The sequence below is a fragment of the Triticum dicoccoides genome, chromosome 4A (genome assembly GCF_002162155.2).
Source record: "Triticum dicoccoides isolate Atlit2015 ecotype Zavitan chromosome 4A, WEW_v2.0, whole genome shotgun sequence".
Taxonomy (NCBI): Eukaryota; Viridiplantae; Streptophyta; class Magnoliopsida; order Poales; family Poaceae; genus Triticum; species Triticum dicoccoides.
In genome coordinates, this window is record NC_041386.1 from 102,798,504 (window position 1) to 102,810,327 (window position 11,824).

At 44.0% G+C, this 11,824-nt stretch overlaps 2 protein-coding genes across 3 annotated transcripts in view; both read right to left on the reverse strand.

Annotated features, from left to right (window-relative positions):
- Positions 1 to 5,115: 5,115 nt before the first annotated feature.
- On the reverse strand, positions 5,116 to 10,905 carry LOC119285240 (serine/threonine-protein kinase ATG1c-like). 2 transcript variants are annotated; one of them, XM_037564480.1, is made up of 13 exons: positions 10,483 to 10,905; positions 10,003 to 10,120; positions 9,863 to 9,921; positions 9,652 to 9,716; positions 8,677 to 8,770; positions 8,497 to 8,577; positions 8,297 to 8,402; positions 7,339 to 7,411; positions 6,912 to 7,267; positions 6,448 to 6,788; positions 5,868 to 6,141; positions 5,711 to 5,781; positions 5,116 to 5,606 (listed from the first exon to the last, which is right to left on the reverse strand). In XM_037564480.1, exons 1-13 carry the CDS (start codon positions 10,738 to 10,740, stop codon positions 5,403 to 5,405), a joined length of 2,100 nt encoding a protein of 699 aa, XP_037420377.1. In that variant the 5' UTR covers positions 10,741 to 10,905; the 3' UTR covers positions 5,116 to 5,402. The 2 variants fall into 2 exon arrangements, with proteins under 2 accessions (XP_037420377.1, XP_037420376.1); XM_037564479.1 differs by having other exon boundaries at positions 6,448 to 6,821; positions 10,483 to 10,903.
- A 554-nt stretch (positions 10,906 to 11,459) lies between these two features.
- LOC119285241 (digalactosyldiacylglycerol synthase 2, chloroplastic-like) overlaps positions 11,460 to 11,824 on the reverse strand; it is a 4,303-nt gene continuing 3,938 nt past the window's right edge. Inside the window, exon 6 of the mRNA XM_037564482.1 lies at positions 11,460 to 11,811. Coding sequence (XP_037420379.1) covers positions 11,807 to 11,811 — 5 coding nt within the window. The 3' untranslated portion in view covers positions 11,460 to 11,806. The remainder of the gene's footprint in view (positions 11,812 to 11,824) is intronic.

The window sequence follows — 11,824 nt, forward strand, 5'->3', positions numbered from 1 at the left end:
AGGACTTTGATCCATATGAGGAATTTGGTCCATATGAAGAATGTGATCTGGGGTTCCTATTCTTCACAGGTGGCGTCATGATGACATTCACCTGAAGATTTTCAAGGCATCTTTTGGGAACCCAGATTTTCTTCATAGGGGAGTCGTTCCTGCAGTTAGTGCCAACATATCTAGCAAATACTTCACCATTCTGATTTTTGAACAGTTTATAGTTGAAGTCAATTGACTCATCATCAGAATGAGGAGATTCACATGCAAGTCCAGATAAGTTAGATGGGTCAACTGGAGGTCCCTTTGCAGCAACCCATGTAGTTTTGGGGTACTGCTCAGGCTTCCAATATGTACCATCAGCATTAAGTTTCCTCTCAAAGGCAATACCCTCTTTCCTAGGGTTCCTGTTGAGGATCTGCTTTTTAAGCACATCACAAAGAGCCTGATGCCCTTTGAGGCTTTTGTACACGCCTGTCGTGTACAATTCCTTCAGCCATGCATCGTTAGTGATACTAGCAATGTCCTCAAATGAGGAATTAGTGATAGCAGAGGCATGTGAAGAATTTGAAACAGTAGCAACATTTGAACATTCAGATGAAGAATTAGCAGATTCACGTTCAATGCACTTCAAACATGGAGGAACAAATTCTTCCTGAGAAGCGCTGATTTGTTGAGCAAGTAATGAATCGCGCTCCTTCTGAAGATCTTCATAACTCACTCTTAGCTTTTCAAGATCTTGCTTTATTTGAAGAAATTCATAAGAAAGCTTCTCATGATCGGATAAGAGAGTGTTATGTTGATCTTGAAGGGTGTCATACTTAGTATGAAGTCTCTGAAGACTTTCAGCCAAAGCTTTTGACTGATCCATTTCTTCACCCAACATATCATCGCTTTTGTTTAGCATATAGTGAACTTTTTCCAAAGCTCTTTGTTGTTTAGTGGCAAGGGAAGCAAGTTTGACATAGCTGGGTCCAAATTCATCACAAGATTCATCATCACTGGACTCGGATAGGTAGCATTCAGTTACCTCAGCATCTCTTGCCATAAGGCATGATGTAGAAGATGATGATTCTGGTTCGAATGTCATTGTTTTGAGAGATTCCTTGAAGTCCTCAAACCAAGGATCATGACAGGTTCGATGACCTTCATAGACCTCAGAGAGACGGTCCCAGATGAGCTTCGCATGATCGAGATGCATGATATTTCTGAACTGATTTTGTGACAGACTGGAGCAGATGACATCCTTCGCCATGAGGTTAAGAAGAGTATACTTGCGAATGTCATCAGCATCCGCCATTTTGCACAGATCAGTCAGGCCAATCTCAGTGATGGTCCACAACTCGTTGTTCATCGCCATGAGGTGTTTCTTCATCATGGCCTTCCACTTGGGATACTCGTGACCGTCAAAGATGGGGCATGTTACCTTCGTCATACCTGCGGTCGACATAACTAAAACTCCAGGCGGTTAAACCAAAATCACACAGAACAAGAGAGTACCTTGCTCTGATACCAATTGAAAGTGCGTTATATCGACTAGAGGGGGAGTGAATAGGCGATTTTTATGAAATTCTTCACTGAGGAATTTGCCGGTGAGGAAATTCCTTAGCGAAGAACTACTAGCAGCGGAATAAGTACTCAAAAGTAAACATAACAGAATACAAGCATAGTCATCATGATGAAATGAAGATAGGCACAGAGTACAAGAAGCGTAAGCACAGGATAACTCAAGATGAAGACAAACAGACTGAAGAAATTGAACTGGGGAAATTGATAAAGTCTTCAGTTAAAGTCTTCAAACACAGATATGAACAAACACACAACACAATTATGAGGAAACGAAAGAGTTGAGGGAATACAACCAGTAAGCTTGGTGAAGACAATGATTTGGTAGACCAGTTCCAACTGCTGTCTCAGTTGTACGTCTGGTTGGAGCGGCTGAGTATTTAAACTCGAGGACACACAGTCCTGGACACCCAGTCAAGGACACTCAGTCCAAGACACCCAGTCTTCACCGTATTCTCCTTGAACTAAGGTCACACAGACCTCGTCCAATCACTCGTGGTAAGTCTTCAGGCGACTTCCGAACCTTCACAAACTTGGTCACCCGGCGATCCACAATTCCTCTTGGATGCTCTAGACCATGACGCCTAACCATCTGGAAGAAGCACAGTCTTCAAAGGTAACAAGCGTCGGATCCACTTAGAATCAATCTCTTCAGTGATGCTCAATCACTTGGGGTTTGTAGGTGTTTGGGTTTTGGGTTTTTGGTTTTTCCTCACTTGATGATTTTCGCTCAAAGTCCTCAGAGGATGGGTTGCTCTCAAATGACAAGTGTCAGTTTCTCTCGGAGCAGCCAACCAGCTAGTGGTTGTAGGGGCGGCTATTTATAACCTAGGGAGCAGCCCGACATGATAAGACATAAATGCCCTTCAATGATATGACCGTTAGGTGGATAGATATTTTGGGATAGCTGGCGCATAGCACAGCAACGGTCGGAATTTTGAGTAGCAAAATCCTGAGGGCTATCATGTTCCTCACTGTGTAGGCAATCCGCACTGGTGAATTCCTAACTCCTCAGTCAAGACAAATTCCTCAGAGACCAGAAGAACTTCGTCTCTGTCACTGAAGAAATTGACTGAACTGTATGAGATTTTCAATGGCTTCACTCGAAGGGATTGGTAGGTGTAGGATTTTGAGTTGAGCATCACATGGAAATTTTTCCTTAGTATTTCCTCGACCCCCTTTAACAGTACGGTGTTTCCTATGACTCAAGAAAGAGAAAAACAAAACTATGAAAACGAAGGTCTTCAAGCTTCATATTCCTCGCATGAATATCAAGTCTTCACGGACACACCAATTTCTTCACTTTCAAAGTCTTCATGAAAGTCTTCAGAAATACCAAAATCTTCAGTCAAAGATATTCATTTTTAGGGGTCGACTTTTCCTGTAAATATCAAACTCCTCATAGACTTATAGACCTGTGTACACTTACAAGACATTAGTCCCTTAACCTATAAGTCTTCAATACACCAAAATCACTAAGGGGCACTAGATGCACTTACATATGTATGTTGTGATTCCCTTAGTGGTGTCATGTGAACGTCGACTACATGACACTTCACTATATTTGGGCCTAAGGGAATGCATTATGGAGTAGCAATTAGATGATGGGTTGTGAGAGTGACAAATGCTTAAACCCCAGTTTATGTGTTATTTCATAAGAGACCGATTGGATCCAAAAGTTTAATGCCATGGTTAGAATCTATTCTTAATACTTTTCTCGTAGTTGCGGATGCTTGCGGGAGGGTTAATCATAAATAGAAGGTTTGTTCAAGTAAGAACAACACCTAAGCACCGGTCCACCCACATATCAAATTATCAAAGTAGCGAACACAAATCGAACAAACATGATGAAAGTGACTAGATGAAATTCCCGTGTACCCTCAAGAACGATTTTCCTATTATAAGAGACCGTTTTGGCTTGTCCTTTGCCTCAAAAGGATTGAGATACCTTGCTGCACTTTTGTTACTATTATCATTACTTGATCGTTACAAAATATCTTGCTATCAAACTACTCTGTTACTTACAATTTCAGCACTTGCAAACATTACCTTACTGAAAATCACTTGTCATTTTCTTCTGCTCCTCGTTGGGTTCGACACTCTTACTTATCGAAAAGAGCTACAATTGATCCCCTATACTGGTCATCAGTCGCCAGCAAGGAGGTCAGAGCATCGCAAGACCGGCCGTTGTGCCGCCCCCGCGACCACGGCGCCCGCCGCACACAGGGCCACCGCCCACGATCCAGAACATAGAGAGCAGGAGCCGAGCTAGGAGAGCCACACCGCCGCCATCCACTGAGCGGGCTTAGCCCGGCAACGTTGTTCGACAGCGGCGAGGGGGTGGAGGAGAGGGTGGGGGAAGGTAGCGGCGGCGGATCTGGGCTACGCCCGAGCCGCCGCGAAGGTCGAGATGTTAGGTCAGGGTTTTTCTGCTCTTCCTTTAGTTTGAGAGCCTACTGTTTTGATATCTCCTGCAGGACCAAACCATGCTTTTTTAAAAGGTAACCACGTGTTTTAGTATTTGTCAAAGTTACAACACACACAGTCCCTGACGAGACAAAGAGAGGACAGAAGTCCAAGTGCATTTGCACAAAACATCTCGAGATGAGATAAATTACAATCACAACCTTGGAGGTGCTTGTGCAGATTGCCAACTGCCGCCGATCTCCACCACCCCGACAGCGCCACCGGAGATAAGAGAGACAACAAACCTTCATACCCCGGTCCGAAGAAGCACCATCGTGGACAAAGCCGCTTTGTGAGCCGATGAACTCGCCCACGGCGAACAGCAGAACCTTCTTTGATGTGGCTCATCGGCCGGGGAGTGTCCCCGTGCCCGTCGGACTCCAGATCCATCGTCTTCACTCGACCAAGTCGCAGAAGAGCACTGAAACTGCCCGTTGCCATCCATTTGACATGCACCAAACCAGCCCTGCTCAGGCCAACGCCGTCGTGCCCCGAAGAAAGGACAAACGCTGATCCACTACATCCTAAATAAATCTCCAAGACTCCAAGACAGTGTTGGAGCACGCACCATCGAGACAACGAAGCCGGAGGACACAATTCCAAAAGATGGGGTCACCGCCGCTGCTACCACATTCGGAAAACCTAACATCGCCGGTCCGAGCGACCTGCAAGAGACACATGACGCCGTCTCCTCGCTCCGCTGCGAGCAGCCTTGTCGAGATGGAGGGAGCCATGGACACCTTATTCGTTGGAACGATGTTGTTGCCTCCACTAAAACTCCGCCGCTGCACAAACTAGACCCTAACCTATCTACATACCGTAGCCTAGCACCGGGGTCCTCCACTCCATCCGCTGCCCGAACGGCAGACGAAGGGGGGAAGAACCCACAGGCTAGCCGGCGGTGGATTTGTGGGATCTGTTCTCCTCCCTCGGTTTTCACGAGAGAGAGGAGAAAAGGAACTGCCTTCCGCAGTTGCCGCGGCCTTCAGCGGTTTAAACACCGCTTAGCTTCGTTGGACTAAACCATGCTCTCGCAAGAACTGGCGGCACAAGTAGCGATCATAAGCTAGGTTGAAGCAGACAAACAGTAAACCATAGACAGTCAGTACAACACCTTCAGTCTGTTCACATCATGACCATGGCTGCAGCCTGCAGCCTTAATTGGTACAGAATAAAGCATGCATATAATAAGTTAACAACACACGCACACACGCCTCACATTACGTAGTAGTTTGGGCAGTTACACTGGATTTCCGCTACATTCGCTAATCTCACGATCTCTAGCGTGGCTATCTTACACGCCCTCGTTTGGGCCAACAAATATATGTACAAATGAAAGAATATTGTACAAGTCAGCCCCCAAGAAGGCCCACCGGCAGTGGTCAGTGACTCGGGCATTGCAACTGGCTGAGCCTTGCGTTGAGAGCTTCAATGTATGAGCGCAGTCGGTGTCGGTCAGATCTAGTCAGGGACAAAGGCGGGTTGAGGGCAAGCGACGGTGCCTCGATCAGGAGAAAACGCAGCAAGCATATTGCCTTTGTATACCGCGACATGGCCACTGCTGCTTTCCCCATCATCTCGACAACCTGCAATCAAGACCAGAAAGAAAACAAAATGAGCGGGTGGACAAAAGTCGTAAAAAACCAACTGCTGTTGGTTCTGGGATGGAAGAAAGCATGCTTGTACTTACACCACCATGCCTTCCATATTCTAGTGCATATTGAAATATTAATTCAACCGCGTCGGGCATTGCTGTAGCATCTGCATGCATTAGCTCACTATCAGCACAAAAGAAAGTCCTACAAAACAGATGATAATGGCTCACGGCCCCAAGCAAGGTACAGTACCAGGTATCTGTCCTACAGTGCTTGCAAGTTCTTCAGCATGTTCAACTTCAGTGAGAAACTGCCTTTCAATCTGTGTGCATTCTTCATCAGCCATTTGAGAGTTTGCAAGCAAATGGGGAGCGTCAGTATCAAGCCCCTTCATAGTGATATCATGCAAGGGACTCTCTCTGGCAGCTGAAGCCGCATAGGAATTGCATATGTGAATTGCTTGCTTCCAGGTCGCAAGAATAATTAGCTGGATCGAGAATGCCTCTAAGTGCCTGCCACCTTTTATCTTCAAAGATTTTTGGGTGGTTGACCAACAAGACGTAACAAGTTAGAAGTCACATAGATAATGCTCACAAAGTTACTTTAGGCAGATCAATGTGATAGAAAAACATAATAGTTTGCCGCAGTAAGAAAAGCACACAAACATCTGAACAAAAAGTTCCAACATCTCAAAAAGTTGAGATGAAATAAAATAGAAGGGAATTAAATAGGAAAGCAAGGAAACAAAGACTAGAGAGTCATCAAAAGGACAGACCCAGTGCATAGAAGCTCCCACACAAAGACTAGAGAGTCATCAAGCATATAAATTTACCTCTTCTTTGACCAACTCCACTATGGTAGAAGCATACTGCCCCAATAATCTAATCCTGGTCAGATAATCAGATGGTGGTTGATCCAAGCCATCACTCATGTAAGCAGATCCATGTGAAGTACCAGATATCGGAGAACAATGACTGTCCAAGCTACCAGTTCCAGCAGACTGTTGCCTGTTTATCGCGGTGCCATTTATTGGCACTGGTGCACTCAGAGCAGCTAAGTTTGGTGGTGAAACAGAAGGATTCTCATATTTAGCCGGTAAATTGCGCTGTAGAGAGGCACTTGTTGAAGAAGAGGATCCTTCCGCATGTCCAGACACAAAGACATATTCCTGATCTACAAACTCTAATGAATCAATGATAGGGGAATCTACATTACAAAGCAAAAATAATGAATTCAGTAAGAACTATTCGCAATGATTATGAAGAAATGTGTGATAATCACAAGAGACTTCGGTACCTTCTGGATGAACACCTTTAGCACCACGTCCTTCACCAATCTTGCTTTCTTTGGTCCTTTGACCAGGATGGTCCAGACGTTGACTGCTAGGTGCATAATTGTTGCCCATGATGTATCTGGAGAACAGGCCTGTATGCTTCGACGGACTCTGGCCTGAAGTTTTATCCAACTTTTTACTAGTAGCAAACCCATAAGATTTCATTGGGGCATTACTCTCAGGAGCAGGACTCTCCTCCTGTCCAGTTGACAGATCTAAAGGAAAAGGCATACAATCTTCTTGAGAACTTTGGCCCGAAAGCCTCGTTGGACTGCTTTTAGTGAAGGGAAAGCCATCTCTTGTGTCTGATGGTGTCCGACTGCCAATGCACTACATAATATCAAACACATTGCATGATGTGGTATAAAGATGGTAGCACAAAGATATTACCTCAACATTCTCTCTGGAGCATGTTCAGAGAGAAATGGATGGTTCACAAACTCTTCAACTGTAAGGCGTTCCACTGCATCAATTACACATATTAGAACGGTACCATTAATACTCCTTAATATTCCCTCCGTTTTTGTTTACTCCGCATATTAGCTTTGGTCAAAGTCAAACTTTGTAAACTTTGACAAAGTTTATAGACAAACACATTAACGTATACAATAACAAATCAATACCATTAGATTCATTATTGAATACACTTTCACATCATATGGATTTGTATTGTAATTGTTCATATTTTTTTCTATGAACTTGGTCAAACTTTATGAAGTTTGACTTCAGTCAAATCTAATATGCAGAGTAAATAAAAACGGAGGGAGTATATATCGTAACAGATTGCATAATGTGCTTTAATCTTTTTCTTTTGAACAATTCATGATGTTCAATGATACACTGTACATGGTTACCAGTCACTACTGTTAATTATTCATGAAGAAAACATGCAATTGTGATGACTTTAGAACTTAAAATTGCACAGGCAAAAAATAGAAGTGCATTAATAAACAATTATCCTCCTCTGGTACAGCCTAATTCACAACTCACATGTTGTTATAATAGTGTTTATCTAGCAATAATTAATACTCTGATACAATTTATTATTTTGCATGGTAACTATTAAGGAATAAATGAGTCAGTAAATCCAGGAAGGGTGCAAATGGAGTCAAAGAGAAGAAAAAATGGCCAATTACAATGCCACCCAAATTTACTTTTGAATGGTACCATTCATTTTCGACCAGATGTCTGTTAGGTCACAGTAATACTTCTGAATACTTCACCCCACCAAGTAGCAATACTTATGCCAGAAAAAAAACAAGTAGCAGTAGAATAAATAATGACATGAGGAACTGCCTACTGCTTGCATAAAATTGTTTCTGTATAAAGTAGAGACAATGATTTGTACCTGAACTGATTCGCAGTAACTTTCTGCACAAGTCAATGCAATCATGGCTCAACTCACAATCAGATGGAAATCGTAATTGACCTGACTTTAGTATGTTTTTCATCAACTGATAAAGTAATGATAGTTTCCATTAGCACTTGTAGGCACATACTATTTCAACAATGTAGAAGAAACTATATCATATTAAAAATGAGATAAACCTGGATTTGACTATCCCCGTTAAAAGGTGGAGATCCAGTAACAAGTTGATATAGAATAATACCAACGCTCCAAAGATCTGCCTGTTCTGTCAGAAATCGAGCATGAAACACAGAGTCAAGAATAGGTACAGTCGATCACAAAGCCCACACAGAAACAGAAAGAAAAAAAAAAGGTCCGACCTTTGCATCATACTTCTGAGCTTGCATGACTTCTGGAGCCATGTAAAGGGGTGAACCACAAAGTGTTTCAGCTAGACCAGAAGGTTGCAAAAATCTGCTCACGCACACAAATACAAAATGAGTGAAACTGAAACAGATAAAGTATCAGACGCCTGACATACTGAAGTTATCCGATAGTTGACGACTCATTCACCCATTATTAAACCCACTTGATCAGCAGCGTGCAGTGAAAGCCGAGATGCGAGTTCATGAACACATGCAATTTGCAAATGTTACAAAAACTACCTCAAAATGAAGCAGATGTAACTTTAAAGGTTGCAGCTCTGTTTTTTCCTTTTTGTCAAAATTATTGCAGACAAACTTTGTATGTTGCAGAGGTTTTCTTAGAAAATGTGGGATATTTTTCTCCAGCAATAGCACAATATCAATTCAGATTATAGGAGTTACTGCAGACATGTTGAGGGAACTTTTGAACCCGATACTGCACATTTTTGCTAAACTAGGTAAAATGGATCTACCAATGAAAGATGCAAGTCCATTAAGTGTTAGGAAAGGAGTGGGTTAGATAGTGTGCTATTTCGCAATTGAAACAAAACACTGACCTATTAGTGCAGGATACACATCAGTTAAGAAAGGAGCAGATCCGTTTGGCCATGGCATGGTGTCTATTCCCAATATTCTGGTCCACATCAGTCGACATAGCGCTAGTCGCTCAGGAAAAGAAAATCAAATAACGGTGAAAAACAAGCAGAAGCTGGTGGACCCCCACAAAGAAATGTGGCAGCAAGAAAGAAAGGCTGGCATATGTCATTCTTATGATATGTAGCATGATAGCAATTTTACATGGCATCCACTAGAACAAAGATTTAAAACAGGGATTTGTGATTCAGTCCACTAAACCAAGGTCATACGAGGAAAGTAGCAACTAATGTTCTTTTCTCCGAGAATGAATGAAATAGAACAGAAGTAACTCACTTTGCAAATCCGAAGTCAGCAATCTTCAATATGGAAGTTCCATTATTTGAAACAAGAAGAATGTTCTGTTTGGACAACCACAAAATTTATAATTCAATGGTTTGGTAAAATTATCAAGCAACCGTATTGAGAGATTGTATTTCTTTTGCCAGACTCTTGATCACGGAATACGCAGAGAAATGCAAACCAATAGTTGACAGCGATGACTGACCTGTGGTTTAAGATCCCGATGAACCACGTTGCTTTCACGAAGCTTCTGAAGACCACATGCTGCAGAAACAAGAGATTATGAGCAAAGCACAGAACATGAATAAACCATGGGAAGAGACGGGAGATGGGGAAGATGCTTGCCTAGCTGCCGAATAAAATGCTTAGCAACACTTTCAGGAACCCTTTTATGCCGTAGAAGATAGGCGTATAAGTCACCACCTCGACAATACTCCAATATGAGATATATCCTCCCACCATCCTGAAAGACATACACAAGACATATATCACTTCATAATCAATAAAGAAAAACAGTTATTCTTCTGGAACCTATGTGGATAAAAACTAAAATAGTTGAAAAAATTGCTGAATCTATGTGGATAGTACTAGGAGAGGGGGAGACATCAAGTTCAAAACTATCATTTGCTTGGTTGTCTACCTACCGAGCATTCCAAACCAAATCGAACTAGAGATCGTCATCAGCGGCTCCCAATTCTAGGCATATATCAGGCTAATACTAATAGACAGCAGACAATGACATAAAAAACAAATAAATAAAACTAACAGATCGAAAGCAATTGCGCGAGAGACAGGCAGAGAGAGAGAGGAGGGAGGGTACCCTACCCTGATGGAGTCGTGGAGCGCGATGATGTTGGGATGCGTGATGCGGCGGAGGATGTCGACCTCGGAGAGGAGGCTGTCGCGGAGCTTCGCGCTGAGGCGGTCCATGGCGATCTCCTTGACGGCCACCTCGGTGCCCCGCGCGACGTGCTTCCCCAGCCAGACCTGCGAGTAGGCCCCCGACCCGATCGGGCGCAGCAGCACGTAGTCCCCCACCCGCCGCGCGCCCCCGCCCCCGCCGCCGCCGCCGCGGTCCTCCATCGCCCGGCTGCTCGGGGGTTCTAGGGCGCCGTCGCGATTTACCCGTCGAGGCCCCGCCCGGCGCCGGGGGAGGAGGGGGCTCGAGATTCCTTCCGCCGCTGGGGGAGAAGCAACCGTGTTGGTGTTGGTGTTGCTGCGGGAGCGGAACAACGGGAAGACGGAGCAGAGAAGAGGAAAAAGAAAATGACAAGGACTTGTTCACTCGGCGGCGTGCGTGGTTTTAATGGTTATCCCTATCCGCTGCCCTCGCCAGATTCCCCAGTCTTTTGCAAGATTCTCCCTCCCGGAATATCATATCTCCGCTTCTGCGTCATCAATCATGTTGCTATACTACTATTGTATTTTGTTTGTTTTCCTCTAAAAAGTACTCCCTCTATTTCGAATTATAAGATGTTTTACTGTAACCCTTTAAAAAAAGATGTTGTACTGTAACCCCAAAAGATGTTTTATTATTGTATAAAAATTTAATGAGATGTATATAGACACGTTTTAGTGCGTGTATATGTCTCGGCTATGAATTTGGTCGGAATCGTGTGAGGTGGACGGAGATGTGTATACCGGACGGATGATGCGTCGAGCGGGGGTCAATTGCTGCCAGGAAGCAAACACGACGCCTCACGTCATCGCTTGCTGGTTGGTGCTCCTGCTGCTCGGCACGTAGGCCACCCGACCAAAAGCACTCCAGGTTTTAACAAGTGGCACACAGGAACGGAGCAACATATTCATACAAGAAGACTTTTTCAGATGGGCCAAGAGCAGGAGCACATAGAATTGTTGCGAAACACAAGCCGGCTTTACACGGTAGTGGAGTAGTTGCCACGCACGTTATGTTACAAAGCATACATACATGCCACCTGACGATGAGGCCGTCGCACCGCCGAGCGCTTCAACTTTGCAATTTACAGGAGCACTCCTCACCTGCTGGTAGACTTCACAATCGCCAGATACAGATCTGATGGACGACACCAAGGAAAACTGCAGTTTCATCACACCAGAAAGCAAAGCAAGGGCCTGCCAAAAGTCAAACGGTAATCCTTTTCAGAGCACACATGTTTCCGTTTCAGAGTTAGTTCCCTGAGCCCCC

What these genes read in the sequence shown, in the direction of transcription:
- LOC119285240 (XM_037564479.1), bottom strand. Translation starts at nt 10,740, where the DNA reads ATGGAGGACCGCGGCGGCGGCGGCGGGGGCGGGGGCGCGCGGCGGGTG. An exon ending in TAAAGGTGTTCATCCAGAAG is followed by an intron (nt 6,822 to 6,911) that starts GTACCGAAGTCT and finishes TTTGTAATGTAG; the next exon opens with ATTCCCCTATCATTGATTCA. An exon ending in AATATGGAAGGCATGGTGGT is followed by an intron (nt 5,607 to 5,710) that starts GTAAGTACAAGC and finishes TCTTGATTGCAG; the next exon opens with GTTGTCGAGATGATGGGGAA.